This window comes from Dermacentor andersoni, chromosome 6 (assembly GCF_023375885.2).
Source record: "Dermacentor andersoni chromosome 6, qqDerAnde1_hic_scaffold, whole genome shotgun sequence".
NCBI classification, from domain to species: domain Eukaryota; kingdom Metazoa; phylum Arthropoda; class Arachnida; order Ixodida; family Ixodidae; genus Dermacentor; species Dermacentor andersoni.
The window spans coordinates 103,242,927-103,267,394 of NC_092819.1; the positions used below are offsets into that span (position 1 = coordinate 103,242,927).

Here is a 24,468-nt window from a genome sequence, read left to right on the forward strand (position 1 = left end):
GATAACCGATGGTCATTAAGGGTTACGGACTGGATTCCAAGGGAAGGGAAGCGTAGCAGGGGGCGGCAGAACTTTAGGTGGACGGATGAGATTAAGAAGTTTGCAGGGACGACATGGCCACAATTTGTACATGACCGGGGTAGTTGGAGAAGTATGAGAGAGACATTTGCCCTGCAGTGGGCGTAACCAGGCTGACGATGTACGTTTCGACCTCTCTCCTTTTTTTTCTTTCTCTCTCTCTCTCTCATTATATTTCTGACACACAGAACCAAAGGCTGCAAGGCACGCCTTCGCGCTCAAAATTATTTCGTGGTGATGCAACCTTTATTTTATGTCCCCCTAAGGTTATACCGTGACATACGCTCATGGGACACAGCGAGCGAAAGGGGGAAGAAAAGGCAGGGAGGTCAACAAGGCGCACGTCCGGTATCTGCTCAACGCGGGAGGGGGGAAAGAAGGTTAAGGAATCAAAAGAAAAGAGCGAAAACACCGTCATGATATTCAGGACACAAAACGTGCCTGCTATAAATCTACAGTACGGAGTTCGCTGTGCCAATGCGGCTGAATTTCTTGCGCAGCGTCTAAGCTTGAGCGTGCATTGTCGGTCGTCGAGTCCCATTGACCAGCGCCACCCTCGTCCCCTTTATTCCGTCCAATTTCGCCGGCTTTTCTTCTCGCATACGCCGCACGCGAACGCAGGCGCTTCGAAGACGTCGGCGGTTTCGTCGGACACGCTCGCTGTTGGTGAGAGACGCAGTCGCAGCCACAACCACGAAGAAAGCGACGACGGCGCCGAGAAAAGATGCCGGCCGGTCCGGTTTTGGCAGCAGCGCCTACACGACTCGCCGGGCACACCGGTCAGATGTGCGCTGCCGGCTCGAACGGGAAAGCGGAGAGGTCTTCTTCCTGATAGAGGGAGAGTGCGACCGCGTGCAGACACCTACTTTATGCCTCAGCGGAACGGATAGATAGGATATCATTTGTAGCGCGTTTGTGGCTCGCATATATGTTTCTTCCGTAATCGCACTTCCATCGGTCGTGGCGCAGCGAGAAGTCCTTTTTGTCGGACTTGTTTCACTCTTGGGAGAGGGTGTAAGTGCGGTGGAGAAAAACTGGAATGGACCTTTTCGCTACAGTCGATCGCATTGAAGAGGAGGAGGAGGAGGAGCCCGAAGTTGCTCCTTCCGACACTCAACGCCATTCCTACATGTGGCAGTGTTGCCATCGTTCTCCGTGACTTACATTTTCATTCTTTTAAAAACTGTTTGTTCGGCTTGGTTGAGGCCATTTATCGCTTTCTACGCACTTTTTCCCCGTTTATGCCATCATCTCAGACGGAGAAGGAGGAGGAATTTAACATCTTTTTTTTCTCAGTCGCGCAGTACTATCTCCGGGTGAAGGCCAATGCGTATGCTATCTCCTTACTGATTGATCAGCTGTCTGCAGACCGCGGTGTAAGATCATTATAGAGTATATAGAATATATTTTCTTACACCGTGCTGCAGACACATTAGTTCCACCACTAAAAAAAAGTGTGGCCGTTCATCTTGAGTCCGAAAGAATGCATGAATGTGCATTGCTTGCATATCACATCGCTGCCAACGTCGCTACAATTCATCTGTCGTCTCCACCGGTGCTGCCTTATATATTAGCCAACTTTACGTGTTAGTAAGCGTATACATGTGCCGTGCAAGATGCAAACGCGGGGTTGTTGCTTTGAAGAAAACAGTGGGCGCCAGCTTCCGCCAGCTTTAAACCCTTTTCGCTGCTTCCCGGAGTTGGGATTTTGGCAGGCGTTTCAAGTGGCACCAAAGAAACGCAGGCCGATGCTCCCGATATAATAGACGAGGCCTTCGTTCATCTTGAAGCATTCTGTGTGCAGCAGGTATACGCGTGCACTCACTCTCGAGATGCTTTCCCGCAGTATTTCCGCGTCACTGTATCACAGACGGGCACGAGACTTGTCTTTTGCCATTTCTGTCCAGTGGTGGCAATGAACTATAGCCACGGACGTCGAGGAAACCAAACACTGAAGCCAGCGTCAGCAAGTCTTGAGAACATTTCCTGCGGCAAGACTCCACGAAACCGCTCTCTTTTCTCTCTCTCTCTCTCTCTCTCTCGCACACACACGCACACGCACGCAGTAATAAAGAAAAAATTTGGACTTCGTCTCCAACAGCCATCAATCCTTTCCCGACAAATGAATGATAATAGAAAAATTCGAGTTTTGGAACAACAATTTCGAAGTTTAAACAAATTTAGCGTCTTTTCTTATATGTCCCGTTAAAGAATGTGTCCATACTTGCTCTACGAAGCATTTTAATATTACACCATGCTTCTTGTTCTATTTTCACTTTTTTTAGTCTACAGGACCTATATTGTACCGCAACTTGCTTGTCTGTAGGGGTCCGTTAATGATCCTATAAGCATTTGGAACCCTCACCCCGTAAGACTTTCTTTACGCAAGCGTGATCGCGTGCAGGACGGATTTTCGGCATCGCTCAGGTGATTAAAGGAAAGCGCCGAGGCGGCACGAAGATATCGATCCACCGAGGCGCCCTTCGCGAAACTCGAGAGAAGTGACCCTGAAATTGCAGATCTCCGGCCCGGTGCTGATGGGCCGTCAGCACTAATCTCGGATCTTCCGCGGAGAAAATGAACCCTCGAACTTGGCGCAAGCGAACCGTCTGAGAAAGTTCCCGATCGGAAACGAGCGCTTCCAAGCGAAGTTCTACAAGCAGTTCGTGCCCGTAGTTGACGCTGACTCAGAAGAGGCCATCGGGTGGCGTAATTTACGTCTAGAAGCAGCGTTTCGCTTTGATCTTGTCTTTATGTTGTTTGTTTTCGCGAATGCGCACCATTAGTCATGTTGCGTCATTGGTGACAGGGATCTAATGAGTTTCGAAGTGGAGGAGAGGCGTTTATTGAGCTCTCAGAGAAGGAGGAGGGGTGTTGCTTGCGTCAGGCCAGCGCCTCCTAGATAGCAGGCCTATGCACAGTGTCTTATGACCGTCATGCTATACTTGGACCGAAGTTTCTATTGCCAAGTCCGGCGTGACGAAAGCGGTGACGCCAAAATAACCGTGGCTTTCTCGGGAACATCGCCATTAGATTATGTTGCAGTCGGGTGAGGTAGCACAACGTCATGGATCGAAGTACACCGGCCTCGCGCTTGGTTGGAGGCGTTGGTCAGGCGGGCCTCTCTTAAAGCATGCCAAGAGGCTGCTAATATAAACCCACGGACAATTTCGTGCACGCTGCAGGCGCTACCACGCTTAATCTAATTCATTAAAGAACGACGCAAATTCAGTTTGTAAATTGGCAGTGTTTTCCGACTCCATCCTCACTCACTTAGCGGGGGGAAAAGTTAGTTATTGCGGGAAAAAGTGAACGCCAATCTTTCCTCGTTTGAACCTTGCGCTGAAAGCTGTGCGTGTGCCAAGACAATTGAAAGGGACGTAAGATTAGTTCCTGCGGAAAGCCAATAGCGCTATGACAATGTAAGGAGACAGAAGACACAAACGGGAAGGTATACCGTATCGTGAACCTTCGAATTTGGTTTCCTTTTTGTAAACCATACGTTTTGTTCACTAGTACCAGTCTTCTTTTAATGCGTTTCTTTCAATATTATTTGTCCAATTTCCAATTTTTCTTGTCCTAATTGTTTTCTTCTACATTTATACCCCCCCCCCCTCACACACACACACACATTTCCATTTGATTGTGAGCTTCTTGACATATTCGCCATAGTGGGTAAGCGCCGTGATTTGAGGAGCAAGGAAGGGGACATGTACGTACAATTCCAACACGCAACCAACAACATCAACAACATGCCTCTGCAGTTCTACATATGATTTGTTCATTGGAAATAGAAGGGCACCGTCCGTGAATCAAGTGCGTTTTTCGGGAGACAAGATTTAAACATTATTTGCTTCGGTATGTCTGAATCTGATATTTTTATTCTATACGTTTCTATCATTTTACTACAGCTCAGTGTACTTTCCTGTCAATGTTAATCGGAACGGGGTATGCTGCATTTCTTGTATTTTTGAGTGTGTCGCTTTTCTTTTCTTTAACGTACTGAGTAGTCAGTGTTAACGTAATGCCGAAGTTATGCGTTAGTGAGCTCATTATTTGTATAGCAGTCGTTAACGCTGCCAGGACATAAATTTCTGTCAAGTTCATCAAACTCTGTTTAGTATTTTTCCTCTATACGCACACCGGATGGGACATCCCATAGGCAGTCATTCTGCTTTGTTGGCAGCTTTCACGTTTTTATAACCGATCAGTCAAAAACAGTCTCAAGAGAGAGAGACATAAATCACGGTAAAAAAAAGTAACGAACTGTCACGAGCTGTCACCTTATCGATCACAACTTCGGGAAAACAGCCCAACGTACTCAATTTGACTTCACGGACGAAGAGTGGAAAGTGGATTCGCTTGAATATGTGCGTTACCTCGAGCGCGATGACACGTACGTGCTAAGTACTTTGTTTCAGAAAAAAATATTCTTGCTGAGATAGCTGGTTAACATTCCTGCATATACGATTGCGTTTTTTCCTTTATGTGTTGTGCGTCTGTTCACGTCGAAGGTTCACGTACAGTGAGCCGTTTGTTTTTGTTTGGTTTGGTGCTTGTGGGTATGTTTCAAACCACTGCGGGGGATCGGCCGTAAATCCGATGGCAGTAGGTACGTGAAGGGAAGAACACTTAAATTTGCGCCGTGCAGTGGAACTGCGTTGCTTTTGCTTCATTCTCTTCGAAGCTACTGGCGGATACGTATCGCTACTGTAATCTTGTAAGGAGAAGCAACGACAAGCACCAACGCAGACTTCCTAGTCCTCCCCCCCCCCCCCCCTCCTCCCTTTTTCTTTTTCCTTTACCCGCTAACTTTTCCGAGTGTGCGCGGGTTTTCGATTTCACGTCGGCCCGGTTCATCGTCCTCGCGCTTAAAGGTGACGGCAAAGAATCCCATAGGGAGCAGTTGGTGTCATCGCGGTTAAACGAAGATACGTCCTATACTCGCGTCGTTTGACTACGGAAGAGAAAACACACAGGAACAAACAACAAAACGAGAATGCGTTGCGCGAGCCTTTAATTTCCATCCACGACGTGCGCGCGCATAGATAGCGCCTAGGGTGCGCTATGGAGAGCGGCGCGTGCAGATATGCTCGCCCCTCGCGCACGCGTGCTGCGCGGCCGAGCGTTCGCCCCGCGTTGAGGCGCAGCATCCCCGTTCGGGGCGGTGGCGCGAGTGTGTTGCACTCTTGACCTCCCGTTGCGCGAACGAGCGTCGGCTCGGAGAAGACCCGTGGGAGCCGTTCACGGGACGGTCCCTCCTCTGCGGCCGCGCCGTGGTTTATCCGCCGGCCGCGATGAGTACGGGGCTGCGCGCACGGCCACGCGATGGCCGCGGGGCGCCGCGAGGAGCCTTTCGAGCGGCCGCCGCTTCGATATACGACGCCGTGGGCGTCCACAAAACGGTGCAGCGGCTGCGGAGCCTAGTCCGTGGCGTCGGGACAATCGCGGAGCTAGCTCGGGGGGAGACGCCGTATTCTAGAGGCGATCACGTTGGCGAGATAGTTGCACTGCCGCGAGATTTCTTTGCGTGACTCGGCCCAGAAAGACGCGTCCGCCTACACTGTCACGACAGCGTCTCCGACGCTGTGCCGAGCTCGCTATCTTTGCTCAGTGCCGATAGCGCTCGATCGGCCGTATAGCTAGACGCGTCCAGAGCCGGGCCTCGTGAAATCTCGCGAAAGTGATACTGTATTCAAAAGTGATTGCCCGAAAGTATACGCGCTACAAGTCTCCGAATTTCTTATTGCCTACAATAGAATATAGAGCTACAATTGGTCAGGACAAACAGAATGAGTGTATGTACCGTCCTATGCGCTGAATTACGCCATAGCTAAACATCTGCCAACCAGCCCAAATAAGCACACTTTCTCAAAGTTTAGTTTTCGAATTAAAAGAACTCTTTGCTCGGGACAATTCAGTCTTGTGGGCGGAAGACGTAAGAGTCGGAACTTTCGAGTTATAGCGTACCCAAGCTCACAGTGCTCCGGATCAGTTTTGACCACCTGAGAATATTCAAGGCGTACCCAATAGCACAGTAGACGAGCGTTTTTGCATTCCGTCTTCATCGAAACGCGCTCGCTGCGACCCGAAATCGCACCCTCGACCTCTGACTGCAGCTGGACGCCGGCGAGCGCCTGCCCTCGCTCACGCGTATATATGGCATGGGCAGATCTCCGCAGACCGACGCGTCGCGCCACCGACGCCGAGTGGCGTCTTTGACGCATAGGCGCGTGTCCGCGCGCGCCGACGCGTGCCTGTCGTAGGACCTTAAGACATTCGCGCAGAAAAAAAAAACGCGAGGAGGAGCTCTATATAGTGCGAGTAGCCCTTGCTGCTTGAGTTTATTTCTGAGTGAGTTGAGTGTCTCAACCCTGGGGTCAGGGAAGTGCGTATGAGAATTGAAAAAAAAAAAGAAACGGAGCAGCAAGTTAAAATGAAACCGACATGTACGCGCAGACGCCATATATATTGAATGCGCAGCAGCTATACTCTACGAACTGTCACGCAGGCTATGCAATTCCCAACAAAGGCAATAACAGGTTTAAAGCCGTCCGTGTATATATAGATGCAAAGCTGTGTCAGTCCCAAGACTGTCTTTCCACTGGTCTAGCGCTGTTTGGGAGCGCTTTCCATGCCAAGATAAACAAGGTCGCCCAGCGTGGTGGCACCTGTTGCCGTGGACACCGCGGCTTCCTCGTTCCAGACGGACGCCTCAACTGTCGCGCTTCGTAATAGGAGCCTTTATAATCTCTCCAATACCAGGCGCACTCCCTCCCAGTCATGGTGCGAAACCAATTTCGTTCAGCTCCGATGGGGTGTTCAGCGTGACAGTGTCGATAGCCGTACGAACAGCGAAGTCCTGTGACAAACGTTACGAATACACGCCCATATGTTCTCTCAACCGTGTAATTAAGGATTGCTTCGTATTAGCTGACGCCGCGGTTACCACCGTTTTGCTCCGAAGACTGACCATCCTTACCGAAACGCTGCCTATAGTTCCATACATTTTGTGTATGTTTCTTCAAATAGTTGTTACGGTATCTATATTGAATCCATTAAATTTCATGTGATTTCCATAAGAATATTACGGAAAACATACGGAATCACTAGAGTGATTACGGAACGTTTTATTAGGGCGGAGCCCTTGTTACGAACTTATAGTCTTCTATTTTATGTTTTGTAACTCTTCAGATCTGCGTCCTACGTGTATCACAACGCAAGGGATGAATTTTCGAGCGGTTCTTTCTTGAACACTTCGTATAACTGACAGGTCGCCGCTCGTTCTTGCATGCTGTACCCGAGCATACGGGCTACTTCGTGAATATGGCTCAAGAATGTTACGTCACTACACTTTCGTTAATACGGCCGTCGATAAGCCGACGCTAGCTTCAGTTTTCGCGCAACGCTGCACAGTACAAACGAGATGAAATGCAGAAGAAAGAGTGTAAGAGGTGAGGGAATCGAGATGTGAGGGGAGACAGGAGAGGGGGAAAGAAGGTACGCCGTGGCCGCATCCACCACTTGCCTTCCTGGCTGCCCGCTCCCTCGTGGCTTCGAGAGCCGAAGCACCTGTTTATCAATTACCCCACCCGCCTATTCGTGGCTTGCACGCCGAGCCGTCCGGAAAGCGGCGGTTGCCCGTCGTGTTGGAGCAGCCCCTAAGAGACCTGCGGCCGCTGTTTTGTTGTTTGGTTCTTGGCGGGAAGGGAAAGGGCAAGTTGGAAAGAAGGAGGAAATGGCTTTTGCATATTCTTCTTTTCTTTAACGTGTGACTCGTTGTTGTTGTTGTTGATGTTGTTGTTGTTGTTGTTGTTGTTGTTGTTGTTGTTAAGGCAGCGCGAGGGCGTCAACTCCGCGCGTGCGCATTGCAAACAGTTCTCCCAGCGATCTCCACCTCATCTGACAAAGGCACCGCAGTAACGCCGCACGAACCACCTCCGTCCGTTTATGGCCTCCTCAATCGCGAGGTATTGCGTCACTTTCTCGTGCTTTACCGTCAGCCGCTGCAGCCTCCTCCGGAATGCCCCGACGAGGAAGCGCAGTTTAGCTTTCACGAGTATATACGCCCGCTTTAATGTTGGTTCCCCCTCCAATATTTCGGTCTGTTCGCACGTGCAGCGCAGAGCACATCTTCGCCTAGTGGCTGCATGGGGCGCGTAGTGTATTTCGATGCAGGAGAGAGCTGTCCGAGCGCATATATTAGAGGTGTTGCCGCTCATTCAGCGTGTGTGTAACGCGCTTGGATGAGTACGTTGCCACTTGGCGCTTTGCCAGCTCTTGGTAAGCGATTACGCTCAATATACGAATCGGGTGGAATGCGGATGCAAAAGGTAGCGCGGTTAACCTTCAGAGGAAGAAAAAGAAAAAACACATCGGAAGCGTGGGGTGCGAATTCATATGAACGCTCTTACATTCAGTTAACGTGACTTTTTTCGCATTATACTTGTGTTTCTTGCGCGAAGGACAAGTTTGTGCCTCCGCACAGTAAACAACAAAAAGCGAAACGATCCGAATAGGAGAGTGGACGGAAGAGGCTGGTTACGTGCGCATGCAAGGCCTGCTTGGGACCTCCGCAGCTTTCGAACTGTGGGCTCTGTACCCATATTCAGTAAAACGTGCTTACGCTACAGAATGGTCTCAACAGCATTCAGATGCGAACCAGTCATGATGTTGGACATATTATTAGAGAGAAACCTTCGCGAATTCGGCCGCCGAACTCACACATACGTATTCGTTCGCAAGTGCCGTACTGCCCTTGGCCGAACCCCGTCCCTAATAACATGGCCTACGTCATGATCGACTGGCATCTGGTGTTAAGAACAGTTATAGCGCGAGCACGTTTTTTTTTCTGAATACGGGCATTGGTCCACAGATATTTCAAGGTAACTGGAACGGACGAGTACATAGCTCCTACAACTAAAACTTTTATCAAGCGTGCGTGCGTGTGTGCGTATGTGTGTGTGTGTGGGAGGGGAACCGAAGTGACATAGCATAATGTAGATTCTTTAGCGGGGGGGGGGGGATTATAAGCCCCGTAATTAATTACCAAAATTGCAATGAACCATGGTGGAGAGGGCAGCTGCAGCAATGGCAAACTTCTTCTCAGGTATTATAACGTACTTCATGTGAACTCCTGCAGACTTCAGCGGTGTCTGTGAAAAATCCATCGTCAGCTAATGACTGCGCCTCAGAATTCTTGCGAAACTTTCGAGGTTCACTCGTAGCAGCTGACGGACTCTGTTCTTTTGTCTCTTCTACCAGATTGCAAACGTATCTTCTAAATGTGTTGTTGTTGTTGTTGTTCCTTCTTAGCAGTTAACTGGCCGTATTACCGGAAAAGAACGTGCGCTAGCGTAGCCATTATCAACTGCTTTAAGTGATGGTTCCCTTCTTTCTTTTTGTGTCCTATAGTCATAATCAGTATCTCAAGGGGTGTGACACAGGGAATCAATCTAAGTTTTTGGCTTTATGGACACAAGGTGATTATAAAGCTAGCCGACGAAATTGTTCGGAGATGTTTCAGGTACTCTCCGTGTTGAGTGCACTTCGGAGAACACTCAAAGATATATATATATATATATCTTGGACTGTTCTGCGAAGTGCGCTCAACATTTGTTATCACCGGACCCGACGATGTGAATCTGCTTCATTTGTTCTAGAAAAGTAATTGCGTAGCGACCTGCTCAGTAATCCTGGACTGGTCTCATTATGTCTTAATGGAATCTGAAATTGCGTTTGTTTCCTTTTCATAGACTACCATTCTGTAGACTCGACCGTCTTCTTCGTTAAGTATTGGTTTAACGCACTCTTAGTGTTTATTTATCCCTAATGACTTTCGCTCCAGCTATTACGCGGCATTGTAGCGTAGCCTACGTGTACGCTTTTCCCGCATCGCCGGGGAAGGAACTTGGTCATTAATGGTGTTTGGCGTTCTTAATGTGTTAGAGTGCTTGAAAGAACTTGCTAGTTTTCTTCTTAAATGGCGGACTTCGCTATCTAATTAAATAAAACGTCTGCTAACAGTGAAGGTAATGAGAGGCCCAATTCTTAAACTTGAGCGTCGTGAGATTACTTTGACGCTAATGTGAATGTGTTGGTCCACTATTTGTTACTGTTCTGCAGGCGCTTATTTCTCGAAATAACTTGCTGTCCCAGAGCTTGCTTATTTATCTATGAACAACTCACCAGTGTTTCCTTCAGTCTTGCGGAGCACGCAAAGTTCGTAAAGTAGCAGTGGCGTAACAGAACGATCTCCAGGAAGCAGAAGTAACACTGCAAATGAACGTAGGAGGTGGACACGTGTGCCCATCGCGTGTATTGTAATGAACACACGTTAACTAGCCTGTCGCAAAAAGCCTGTGGGGTTGGTACTGCCACTCGCTTCTTGCTTTCTGGAAGGCGATCGAAAAATGCGCAACAGTCACAACGGCGACGTGCACGAAACTGCTTCCTGACTGATTTGTAGGCATACGGTTAGTTATCTGAATAGCGAATTTTAAACTCGTATGCTTTCTTGTTTCTTTTTCTTACACGGCGAGCAGGTTCCATAGTCGTGGCTTAGAAATCTTGAGAACGGCTGCCGTGTACAATAAGATTAAGCTATTTGGACAGGACAGCATTGCGGAGTAATCGTTATGAATTGCGCGCGTTGTCAGAAAAAATAAACACACGTAAGTTGACTACGACATTCGAAACATGGTTATTTTTTTAAAGCTTCAAGCAGCAACGTTCCGCAACGTTCTTCCGAAGTCAGGAGTTTCTTTAGCTTACACCTCGCCGTGAAAGGATCTGCACAACGCAAAGGCGGCATCAACACAAGGCACGTGCAAAAACAGCACAACTTCTGCGACCTAGCTCCACAAGGAGTGTTAGTAGCAGCCGTACCCATAAGCCAGGGGCGTCATTGAACCGTGCGCAGAAAATGATCCAATCAGAGGTTCGATTCTGCTCATGTGCAGTGTCGCTGACGCCTTTTCTCCGTAACGCAAAGTCACCTGCCATGCGCCGTTTCTAAGACTCTCAGTTGAAAACACGCGACCCTCACAACTTTTCGTTGCCAGGCGTAGCCGCCTCGACGGCATTGTACAATGTCCTTCGCGAAGCTCTTTTTCTTCACCCCCCCCCCCCCCCCCCCGATACGTATCTCTCACACATGGACAGAAAAACACGGCAGCTGCGAAGCGCGCGACGCGCATTCTCTGGGCGTGTCAAAGAGCGTCGCAACCGGCGCGTCGTGTTTTGTCACCACGCACTGATGAGAGAGGGGAAAGAGACCGTTCAGCGCCGTCGGGCGTTCGAAGTGCCGCTCCCGCTTAATTGCCATCGCGCCTGGCTCGCGCGCAGTTATGTTGGGCTGCTTTGGCTGTCTGGTTTGGCGGCAATAAAGAACTGCCGTTTTGAGGATTCGTGTGGATTCTGTGAGAGAGAAAGAGCGAGAGAGAGAGATAAATAAACAGGAGACAAAAGGCAGAGAGGTTAACCAGAATAGCTGCCAGGTAAACTGCCTCTGCTCTTCATCGCACGGTCCTGGCGTGTCGCAAAGTGAGTGGAATGTTTAAGGATTCGTCGAAGCAACACAATGCCGAAGGTTTTCCATTTAAACGCTGAGCTATAGGTGCGTGCGAATGTTCGAAACTTTCGAATAAGGGATCGAATAGTGTCCCGTTCGATTCTGTCTTCGAATCGAATAATCACTAATCGTAAATGAGAATATGTTCCAGTACTTTTCGACTATTCCAGAGCGTCAACTGCTCCCAAATAAACATAAAATTGGACCAAACGTGTGGTAAGTTTTCACTTGGGCGGGCATAACAAGGACATAAAACACGAGAGCTTGCGTAGTGGAGCAGGATACGTCACCTAGGCAGCCATACTTTACAGTGGTGATTCGGGCTCTTTTCAGGGCCCTGCAGATGCAGAGAAACTACTTGTTTGCTCCTAATGCTCCATTTGTGCGTTTAATAAACAACGCTCCATAACGTGCCATGTAATGACAGAAACTTGCTAACTTGAAAAATACTGAGGTGTGAACATTGTTTTGTATTACTGTGATAACGGCTACTCATTATTCTAAAAGTATTCGATGTTCCATTCGATTCGATTTTGGCACTATTCAATGTGTATGTTATTAGGTCTCAATAATCACTATTCGTACACCCCTAAAACGTTTTCCTCAAAGGCTGCTTTTTTTTTCTTCTTTGTTTGCACTTCACCAGTTATTTTCAACCAAGCAAGATTGAAAACATAATATTAATTTCGCAAAGTAAACAGGAGAACTGCAGTGCGTCACCATCACTAGCCTACATTTCGCTATAGATTTAATCGAAATACACTCGAACTATCATTTAAGAAAGAGGGCACGAATAGCCATGAAAACGAGCGAGAAGCGCCTTTAAAAATTGCCTTTGGAAAAGCGAATCTCGCTCCCATTCGAGATGTAGGAGGCATTTTCGCTGTCGTAATCCTTTTTTTTTTTCTTTTTTTCTTTCTCCTTATTTTTTATTTTTTATTTATTTTTTTTTATTTTTTGAAGCCGTGCACTGTGTCTGCGCGTCTGCTGCTGAGACGTTGCTTTTGCCAGGACGACGCGATCTTTTCCCTGGCTCTGTTGTTCTTGCCTCGAAAAACCTCTTGACACCTTCGCTAATCTCCCATCGGAAAAGGATTACACAATGGCGACCCTCTTGGGGATTACGCCTATACTCTAGGAGAGAAATAGGGGACTGAAATTCCCCGATTTCTATCTGTATCAATGGGTTTAGGCAAGAGCCGAATTAAAAGTTGAGCCTTTCGCAAAAAGCGCGTAGGTTTCCTTTTTCTTTTTTATTTTTGGCTACGGTGTACTCCCTAGATTTCTGAGCTGACGTCTAACACTTCCCATATCTCTCAGACTAGAACAATAATAAAGAAAAATAAAGGAAAATAGGCTGCGTAGATGGAGATTAAACGTGGGCGAAAGTAATTTAAGTGGGGGATGGGAAGCGACCGTTATTTGTTGCTACCCGAAATCCCCTTTGCTGCCGTATACCCTACACTCTTGCGTTCGTTCTGTGGTTACTTTAAGTGCGGCCGTATTTATTTGGTGCATGGCTTCGGTTTCGCTTCCACGCAAACACCTCCCAGAAAGGCCGCAAGCACGGACGCGCGCTCATGCGAACCTATATGCATAAGCAAGAAATGAAGACGAAGATTAAACAAAACTTTGAATCCTCACAGTAAAACGCTAATCCAAAACCAAACACCTAACTTTACGTTGAAATCCCGCAAGCCGCCGAACTGACTTAACGCCGTGAGGCAATTTCTTTTAATTATATGGTACTCAGGAGATGATGTCGCCTTTAGTTGGCGCCGGCTATACCACTTCACGTAAAGATTGAAACAAATAATTAAACGCATCAAAACTAAAAGTCAACTCCAAATCATAGCAACACTAAGTCCAGTCACATCAGCACACTAATTCCACACTAAAACAAAGTCAACTCCAAATCATAAAAACATAAAGTCCAGTCACATAAGTACACTAATGCCACACTAATACTGTCTTTCCTTCAATTAGCCTCACGGGTAATTGAGGGAACGACGGCCTGGCCTCTCTGTACTGCTCTCTACAAAATCGTTGTTGCCTCGTTCATTTTTTGATGTTCCATAAGAGAGAAAGAAAGAAATAACTATTTGGAGAGAAGTAACATCACGCCGTCCCTTGCGCAAAATGCATCCGTCGCCGCATGGAGCCTGGCATCGCGCTTTCCCTGCACGCAGGCAGCCTTATGGGGGAAGCAGCTCACGTTGTGCGCCGGCGAAAGTGCGCGACGTGAGGTGAAGCCGACCCACGGGTTGGCCGCGGTCCTTCGATTCGCGCGGTCGTTCGTAAAGCGACTCATCCCCCAAGCAAGCAACGCTACTGCTAGCACGCGAACCCCCCTCCGCCCCCCCCCCTAAAAATATGTGCCCTGTTGACCACCGAGGATGTTTCGTGCTTCCTTCGTATGCAGTGGACCTAGCAAGCCCCCGTATGCGCTGCTATATACTGCGACTCCACGCGGCTTTACGGATACTGAGGTCGTTGCCGAGTTCGCCAGTGCTCTAAACACCTTTAATGAAAATGCCAGATTTTATCAGAAGGCCAGTGGAAACTTCATGACTTTCTACAAAAGCTCCACGCCAAGAACCAATACCTCGAGAGCCGAAAGCGTTTTCTACAGACCTCAGTGACCAACTGTGGTGTCGATGCGAATCACCGGTTGAAGCGGTAGCCTCTGTTTTCTGTCTCCTTCCTATCCCTCTTTTTATTAATTAACGCCCTTACCCCTCTGTAAGCTATCAAACCGGACGCACGTCTGCTTGACCTCCCTGTCTTTCCCATTTCTCTCTCTATCTCTATCTCTCTCTCTCGCTTGGTAACAAAGGACACGTTACATAGTAGAGCGAACATTTAAAAAGGGCATTTAGTGCTTCTTTTGTACAATAATGTCAGCTAGATGGTTAGCTCCATGATGGAGCGCTGAGGAATCGAGGAACACCGTGCAAGGATACCGAGCGAAGTCATTCGTCGGCGCAGTAGCGCTACCGGAAGCCCGTCTGCGCGATCGTGTTCGCTCATACCTATGTCGCACTCCGAGATCGAGTGAGGAGCCTTCTGCGGGACAGTCCCACGATGAGCACTGACAAGCACGCAAGGAGAGAGAGAAAGAGAGAGGGGGAGGGAGAAAGAGGATGCATAAAAAGGCAGGGAGGTTAACCAGAGGTAGTCCCGATTGGCTACCCTGCATGGGGGGAGTAGGTCGGTCGGCATGCGCCGGCTTTCCCCAAACGAAAGTGAAAGACTCAAGTTCCTGTCGTAGCCGAGTTACATGCGCCATCAGGTGACGCTGGCATCGGAACACTCGCGCCACCTTTCGTCGTAGCCACGACGTTGACTCGCATCGTTGCGTGTGTGTCATGCCGGGAAGCCGAACGCCAGAAATTTATCAGCGCGCGAGAAAGACGACCGTCAGGGGTCGCGAAAGACTGGAGCGTCCCTGCAGGTTTAATTTTTGTAAGTAAGCGCACCAGCTGGAAAACTTAGCGTAAAAATGTTCGGCCACAAGTGCAGGGTAGTCCTTGCTGTTATGCCTCCCGCTTTTATGTGAAGAAGCGGCGTGACGCGTGCGCTTGAACGAGCTTATAGATCGGTGGTGTGTTTGGAGAAATAAACGGTTAGTAGTAGCGTTCGTTCTCGCCTGTTCCTGGTGTCTGCATCCAAAAAATTTTGCATCAAGTTTCCCAGTCATCATGATGGACCCACTAGCCCGACAGTCAGTCCTTGTGAACCATATGAAGGCAAGAGAAAACGAGACTAAGGAAATCGTAGACTAAACTAATTGCTTTTCTTTAATTGAGAGGGTAGACAGAATTATAAAGGGGGTTAGGCTTGCGATAAGCTTCGTGTTCTCAATAAATGAAAAAGGTAACTAACGGAAAGTGGAAGGGAAGGCAGCTTGACGCCGGTGTGAAGCCGAACCTCCGCATGAAGCGTGCTATGCACATAAATATCCAAGCAAGTGGACAGATGAACAGCCGCCATCGTATCAACGTGTGCTCTTTAATTTGCTATACATAAGTGCAGTGGCGACTAGGATACCGTTCTCTTTCAAAGCTCGTTATCTCGTCTGGTTTCCGCGCCGTCTTCCTGTTATCGGTTATGTAGCAACGCAAAGGACAGATCACTCCACTTTACACTTTGTTGACCACCTGCACTGGTCGGCAAGGTGGTCGACACCTGCAGTGAGATAACGTGAAAGCAGTTGAGCGAATAAAGTTGTGTCCGCAGGCGCGCGACGGCGACATCGAAGATGAGCTTGTCCTCGCACCACATCTGATCAATTAGAGTATACAAATGCGTAGGATAGTGCATGCTGCTCTGCGTCACTTCCGGTTTATCGCTTATCTATCGGAGCGATTGCGCAATACGGAGCGAGGAAAGCTAGAGCGAAACAGTGGCCTTTCGATATCTATCGTTATCCACATCGGAATGCGAACCCTCGAGCGGCCTTGAAGGGAGGTCAAGGTGAGCGCCCAGCCGTGCGCTGATTGCGCACACGTCTTCGCTTTATCTCCAACACCAAACGCCCGCGCGCTGCTTTCCTGTCACTTCCCCGCGCACTGCAAATCAAGAGCAACGCTCGACACTACAGGTTCAGCTCTAGTACCGCGCGGTATTTATAAAAGGCCTTTTCTTTTCCCCCGGGCTTTTAACTTCATCGCCAGCGCCAATACCAACTTGAGTGGTGCATTGTGGCTCCAGAGAGTGCCATTCGTCAATCGCTTAATCCGGTTCAACCACAGAATCCACTCACCGAATAAGTTGTCTCGCAGTAAGTATGCTGGTGAAGAAGGAGATCGTGGGAACCTTTTTTATAAAACACAGTGAAAAGTCGTGCGCTAGCCAGTCCTTTGCTCTGCTATTCGAAAAGGAGTCCAGGGGTTTAAATTGACAAAACGTCGTTCGTAAGAGCTGCTTGGCATTAGGCATCTACCTTCGATTATCGTATGTCCAGCATCACAATTCCAGCCACCTGTCAGTTCTAGTCCAGCAAATGCGAGTTCCACAATGACAGTGCGTTTCCACCGCAGCTAAGAACCTGGGAGCCTGGCTTCGCCTCTTATCGACTCGGACATCCGAACGAGTGTTTCTGCAGTACCTGAAGGCCACAGCTTGAGTGTTTACTGTAGACACACTGCGCTTTCTTTGTCTAATGTACGTCATCAATCTAAAATCCAGTCTTACCTATTTTGTTTCCCCGTCTCTCATTTCTTGTGTAGGTATTAAGCTGGTACTAAGGTCAATTAACCTCTTTGGATTTCCCATCTGTCTTTTGCTCAGCATCAATTGTGCTGCTATGCTAGACCATCGGTTGTCTGTTATAGGCGTCGCGAATCCTTTGCCAATTGAAATAATTCATTCTAATCTCAACCAGAATGCCAAAGTTTCGAGATTGTTCCACACGTGTGACAACCAATTCGAACCAAACCCCTCGAAGTTGAGCCGTCGCCACTTGCTCGCCACTGAGTCTGCCTAGCCAAGCACCTGTATATACGAGTTATAAGCAGTCACCTCGGAGTCTGAAAGGGCTAGCGCTACAGGGAGGCATGTCGCTGGTGAAAAGGCAATAGTCACGAAGAGTAATCGATTATAAAAGATAAACTTCAGAACTATAGCTACAAGACATTCAAATTAATGCACTTTGAAGTCACGTTAAGTACCGCGTGAGCAACTCGAAACGGCGGTTAAACGGCTACATGGTATTTCTACTCGGTGGAGAACGATGTCGCTTGATCGAATCTCGGGCACGGCGGCATTTCTGAATAATAATAATAATAATAATAATAATAATAATAATAATAATAATAATAATAATAATAATAGTTAAAACGAGTGTTTATGTTTAAGTGCGCGTTACTTCAGCTGGTCTAAATTTTTCGGCAGTCCTGCATCCCGGCTTCCCCAGTAGCCCACAGCGCATGATTGCTGCTTTCGAAGGTGTGTAGGTACATAATTATTATTACTGTCTTTATTTGTACCTTCCCCACACCAAGTGGAGTCTCGTCAAGCCTTCAGTTTTTCCAGTAATCGGAAGACTCGCGAACTCTCTCCCTCCAGCGATCCCCAGAGCCATTTTTGGCGTGTGCTTTCTCACTCACTATCTTTCGTTTTCTTTCTCTCTCTATCTCACACACATGCACATGCATACATATACACACGCACACACACACGTGCGCACACACCCCCACACACACGTGCGCACACACCCCCACACACATGTACGCACACACCCACACACACACGTATGCGCGCACACACACACACGTACACACGCGCCCGCGCGTATGTTCTCAAAGCACTGCGACTAACACCGGTGGCTGCAACGCACGAGTAATCCCGGTGATCGCAAATGAGCGCGCCCGCGCTTTCTGTAGCCCCGAGCGAGACGCGTCGCGGCCCGCGTGGAATGTCGCAGGAACCAAGAGAAAGAAAGACAAGTCGCGCGGTGCCGCGGATTAGCGAGTGGCTTCAGCGAGCGCGAGCCTCGTATATTATGCATGCTGGGCGACGACGGTGGCTACCACCACCTTTTCCTTGCTTTAGGTTGCCTGCTTGCAGCATCCCCCCTCCCCCCACCTCCATGGGCCGCGCGAGCCGCACGCCTCTTAGGCCTGCGGCTGTCAGCGAAAGAGAGAAATCGTGTGGGATCGAGAGCTGGCCTAGTTGGCAAATGAGCGCAGTGAGAACGGATGCGTGTAGCGGCACACGCGACACCAGGCACGAAAGAGAGCTGCGCACCGGATTAGCAGTCGGAAGATTTAGTCGACGGGCGAAATACACACGTAGAGGAGAGAGAGATAGATAGAGAGAGACCGAGAGAGAGAAAACTAAGAGCAGGCGAGTTATCCAGGTAGTTAGTAAAGGGGACAAAACGAACAGGATAAAGTCCGAGATAGTGATGCTCTTACGTCACAACGATGTCGTTGTGACGTAAGACCCGTCTCCTAATTGGCCGGCGTCTGGGGCCGGCCAAGGAATCGGTGCTGCATCAAATTTCAGTGGAAGTTGCGTCGCCAACAAGGTTCGCATTGGCTTACCGCTAGAGCGTCACCATCACTCTCTGAAATCATTGTCTGAGATGATCTTAATGCAGTTGATCGCTCCGCTGTCTGTCGTTTTTGAACATTTAAGCAATTCATTCCATCGTATAGTAAAACTACCAGCAAACAATTACAAAAAAGAAGCCAGAAATAGCCGGTGCCTTCAAAGGCATAACGGTCTCAAAGCCAATACAATAAATTTAAAAGGGCATGTAATAGTCACACAAAACCGCTAACGCAGTCTCTGTTCTCGTTCCGACGGGAACGTGTTCCGGTCGGAACAGCAACAGCTCTTTGTTCCCTTCATTATTGCTTCTTTATCCGCCCCTTTCATAGAGCTGTGTTGTTAATTATGAACAAGGCCCCGCTTCCCGCACTTACCGCAGCCCTCTTATCGCGTTCCTAATCACCCCGTTTACGCAGCTTCGAGAAGTGGCAGCTTCCCGCTCTTTTTAGTCTCCAGCATGCACAGCGCGAACCTCAAAGCATTGTATACAGTTCGCCACACGACGTCGCCGTCATCGTAGCTTTGTGTTTCGGCAGCGCGCCTGAGGTCGACGCGCAAGAGGTGGAACTTTTTCGGGTCGACTTCTGGGCGCAACGTAATGGAGTGAGCCCGAGTTTGTGTGTGTGTGTGTGTCCATGGTTCGGGAGCCGCCTTTTCTTCGTACCCGACCCATCCTCCTATCGCGTCGGCCTTCGCAGAGAGAACAGCTCGCCGCCTCCTTCCGGACGCTGGGCCTAGGAACGCGCGCGCGTCTGCGTTCATTAGCGACCCGTCCGGGCCGCTCGCGGCCTGCGTGTTGTCTTTGTATCGGCGCACCCGAGGATAAACGAAGCCATCGTCGGGCCGCTGAAAGCAATCGAACGTGCCCCGCAACAAAAGGGGCGCGGGTGAAAGCATGGCTGCGAACGAAAGTGGGGGTCCGAGAGGCGCGCTGTGTATAGGGTGCGCGACCACTCTCTGCTGATCCGAGCGCGAAGGGCCCTCTCGTTGGCTTTTTTGTCACACTTTTAGAGGGCCTTCTCTTTTTTTTTTTGTTAGTTTTCCGAAGGGAAGCGCTGATAGAAAGTCCTGTTCACTTACCGAGGTCTCTTCTTTCATTCTTGCCTCGGCGGCGGAACTAAATAACTGCCATCAACACGGGAGGTCTCGCGACCCAATCCTGCCACTGATGACTAATAAGTTCTCATCTATATAGAGCAACAGCAACGCGTATGCAGGACCCACTTTGGGTTTTTCACCAGCGAAGAAAGGGGAGAGTACAACGTATCGTTAGAAGCGACGCTATCGTTATGCGCTGACGTTGCATCACGCGCCGTGAACAGCGTTGTGCCGTATTCGAATTGAGTGCCGCAGTTTTTCGGCAAAGTGGTAATCTCCTCCGTGAACGATGTTTCTTACAGCGTTCTCTCGCTTTCTTTTCTTCCTCCTCTCGCAGCGTGTCGGTGCCAGGCCACCAGAGCTCTCTGGGCAGCACTCGCCCCCACGAGGCCCTAGGCGCCTGGCAAGCGTTCGGCGTCGAGTTCGTGCTCAGCTTCCTGCTGGCCTCCACAGTTTTCGCAACCCGCGACCCGCACCGAAGCCACCTGGGCGCCGGCTCGGACGCCATTGTCATCGGGTTCGCCTACTTGGCCTGCACTCTCGCTGGGGTGAGAGCGAGCTGGCCCTCTTTTTAATCAGAACGAACGTGCAGGAGTCTTCATCAGGGCAGGGCGCGAGCGACAGAAAAGTAGCAACAAGAAATGGAATTCGGTGCAGTAGTCACCCACCAGAAGCACAAGGCTAGAAGAACTTTGTACTGAAGGCTGTGATTATATATATATATATATATATATATATATATATATATATATATATATATATATATATATATATATATATATATACATAGTACGTGACAGCTATAGTTCGAACTGCGCCTGCGATGATAGATGCCATAGTTTAAAACTGTGTATTAAGCCTGTTCGCCTGGTGGGTGCACCGAAATATCTAACACGAGAGTTTGACGACGATATCTAGGAAACCTTATTTCATGCAGTTTTTGCATCGTCTGTCGCAGCTATCATCACGTTTACCTGCCAGAAAAACTCGCGAGCAAGGAAGAACTTGTTTTGTCCTCATTAACGATTCGATCTTATACCGTTTAAAGCAAGAGTGTTCGACATGGTTCAAAGAAAGTACTCTTAAGGGGGCGAGAATTCCAGGCAGTCCAGTGTCCACAAATTAAGCACAGGAAACAAGTGCGCACTGTATATAGCTCACAGGTGAACGACGAGTTGAGAAGTTCCGCTTTTCAGTGTACAAGGCTCAGCAGGCTAAAAGGATTTGAAAACATCGCTGTTCGCGTCACTTTTCTTGGCGCCGGAAGGTTGTCAGTTTGGCGACGCCTTTAACACACCAGCAGCGCAACGTCGTGGGTTCAATACCCGCCCGCGGTGCCGCACTCCGATTAAAGCAGAACGCAAAATGCCGGAGCACGTTGAACAACCTCAAGTGGTCAAGACTATAATCCGGATTCCTCCACTTGGGAGTCTCTCACAGTCCCTGTGTTGCTTTGGTGCAATAAACTGCCAGTTTTGCTACTTGGAGTATGTGTGCGTATGTGTACGTACTGCATGAGATAAAGAATAGGGCAAGACTGACGGTTCGTCGAGAGGGGCGTCGGTAACGAAGCGACGCACACGCCTACAGCTCGTACGAAGCCTTGATTTTCGAAGACAGGCAGGTGTTAACCTAACGGATATAAATCGTGAGATTATGAACTATGTCCTGTCTTTATCCTCCTCAGATTTATAATTTTCTTCGACTATATAGCACGCTGGCCAACCTTGCCAGCGAAGTCGTTCCCGAAGATGCCACAATTACCCGGAAGCCCTTAAACTTTAAACCGACTAGACTGCAGACCTTTTCCTGCGCCTGAAATACCAAGACTGCGGCCACATCCGTCGCTGGCACAAACAGCGACTCGCGCACTTGTGCAGTTTTTGAAGCTAGCCAGCCTGAGGGACTGTTTGCTGCCCTTCTTTGCATCGTGGTGCGTGATCTCTGCATCTGTTCCTCTTTCTACTCTTCATCTCCATTGCCCTCGGAGTGGGGTAGTGAACCGTTCGCTCGTCTGGTTGACGCAGCTGCCTTTCTTATCCTTGAACTTCCTCTCTCTCTCTCTCTCTGTTATAACGAGCGCAATCTCATTGCGCTTTCTTCTTACATGCTAGGATAAGACGCGCGTGGCCCCTGAATTTGTGGAGAAAAGCTGTTCTTCCCTTTGGGCCTAATGTTTGTCCTCTAATTTGTCTGCAGCTGCCCGCGACGGGAGCATCAATGAACCCAGCGAGGTCCTTGGGACCGGCTTTTGTGATGAACAAGTGGGTAGACCACTGGGTAAGTGCCTTCTGCGAAATTCTCGCTGCGTTTGCCTTCCTCGCGTTGTCTTTTCTTTCTATTTCTTTTCATCTCTTCTTCTTTTCTTTTCTTTTTTGCGTGCCGTTTATTTCACACTCCCTCACGCCAGAAACAGTTGATATTCTATGCAGCAACAAAGACTGCGTCAATAGTGTACACGTCGAAGCCTTGCTTTTGCTAATGAGAGTATTTGTTGACTACCATTCGCGTGGCAGGAACGTACAATATATATATATATAATATCTTTCTTAGAAACTTTTCCTGTGGCTTGCCGCGGCAGTGATCTTTATACAGACTTTGTTACTTCCTAGTTACCTCCGCGGGGAAGAACAGTCGTGATCTTAGCTTATAGTGAAGTCGTAACCTACTCATGTACCTGGCGACTTTCTATAACACCATTAATTTTCCTTATTTAGTCAGAACGCGGTCACTTTCACCGTCGTTGCGATTCGGAACAGTAGTGCGCAGGACCAATTAAATGTGGCACACTAGGTTTACCGCGTTCCTACAAGAGCCACTTCTGACTACAACGTAACCACAGTCGGTTTTTCTCTGCATACGTGGCAGCGTGGCCTTGCCAGCTTCGTCGGAATTCATCGCCGACAGACTCCATCTGTGTAGTCGTGGGAGACATAGAACACTTCTTTTACTGGTCTGCATACCACGAGTGGCAATATCTGCTGCAGAATCTACGAAACTATATGAACCGCGCCCGTTGACAGCTCACAGCTTCAGTAGCATGTGCGTATTTTCGCGTTGGAGTTCGCCGATGCATAGAGGCATGGCGAGTTAAGGTACTTGAATGATATTGCGAATGCAGTGGCATTCTCGCCCAGTGTTAAGGAGAACGAGAGGGTGCTATAACTTTGCAATGCTTAGGGAGCCTGCATGCAAGCTCTGGTTTCGGGTGGTGACAACACCAAAATTTTGACCGCTATTTCCACCACATTTGGTGAGAAGTTATTTTGATTCCCGTTCTCGCTAGAAGTTCGGCGCATCCCTGTTTTATTTTTTTGTCACTCTCTGGTGTACCTATGTTGGTACGCGAGCTATTGAATTTCCTTAACTTAGTTTTATACTAACGTGCACATAAAACCTGCATATATCTTTGATATATACTAGTTGCCTTTTCCTTTTATTTTAACGCATCAAACTTATTTTTTCTCTATTGCATGTCGTGCGATACTTATGAAGCAACAAGTTATAAGGCATGGTCGCGTGCTCGTGGTGGTATTATCTCACACCAAGAGTGTGAACTGCATTAAGCACTGTCGTTGCCTTCCACTTGTACGTAATATATAAAGGGTGTTTTAAAATTTTTAAGTGTGCTGTAATAAAGACTGTACTTACTATCCTATTTAATTAAAACATAGACGTGCCGTGTACTGCGTTCATGCACGCTGTATGTCTCTGGCTGCTGAAGCCAAAGTTTATTGAAAAAAAGTTAACTAGTTTCTCGTCATCAGAGGTTGTGGGGAAACATGGTCTGTCGCCTGGTCTTTCGCCATTTTGATTCCCACATCTTACACTTTGTCGGAAAGTTTAACCCGCTAATTTAGCTGGCGGTGGCACGTATCCTTACAAAGGCTGCCACCACCCCAAAACAGAACTTGCATGTAGGCTTCCCAGCAAGGTTAGGGCCGGCTGTGCGCCAGCAACAACAATGCTCGCTCTATCCGCCGGCAGCTTCGCATTAAAGCAGGTGAACAGCTGGGATTCGAAGCCGTCGCGACCCGCAATGCTTATTCCCCACGAAGAAACCTTTTCCGAATGCTTCGCGCTTCACTGATTTGGCACCACCATCGGCAGATTCCGGCCGCTACGACCAAGGTTTCCAGCTTTTCGGGGGTGTCGCAACGCCGTTAATTAAATTACACCGACCCACCCACCGATACGCATAGACAGACGTTGCTCAACCGTTCCATTTCGAACGGTTGCCAGCATCGTTTGGCTTTGAATGGCGGCCCAAGCCCGTGCATGCATGCTTGTACGCAATCGCCTGGTACATGCAGACAGACCCACGAGTTGCAAGGGGGAGCAGTCGTTCATCCTTACGACGGCCTGGCCTCCGCTCGAAGCGCGATCTGCCGGCGAAGGAGTGAGGATATAGTACTGTGGACCAGTTCGATGCGGGGAGCCCCCCCAATCACCGCGTGGGATGCTTTGTTTTCAGAGACAATAGGGGAAGAACGCTCGCCCACTCGCTCGCCCGGGAATTGTGGGAAGCTGCGTAGAAACGAGCCGCGACCGCTTTGGAGAGAGCTCGAGTCCGGACACTCTTGGGATCGCTGCGATGATGACCCGGGCTCGCGCGCTGTGTGCATGAGGCATTGTGTAGCGGACGGGCCGCAATAATATCA

The 24,468-nt window shown here is 48.8% G+C and overlaps 1 protein-coding gene across 1 annotated transcript in view; it reads left to right on the forward strand.

Annotated features, from left to right (window-relative positions):
* Nucleotides 1–24,468, forward strand: part of LOC126522684 (aquaporin AQPAe.a-like) — a 128,512-nt gene that overhangs the window by 61,918 nt on the left and 42,126 nt on the right. Inside the window, exons 2-3 of the mRNA XM_072288839.1 lie at nucleotides 20,145–20,355; nucleotides 22,007–22,087. Of these exons, the coding sequence (XP_072144940.1) occupies nucleotides 20,145–20,355; nucleotides 22,007–22,087 (292 nt within the window). The remainder of the gene's footprint in view (nucleotides 1–20,144; nucleotides 20,356–22,006; nucleotides 22,088–24,468) is intronic.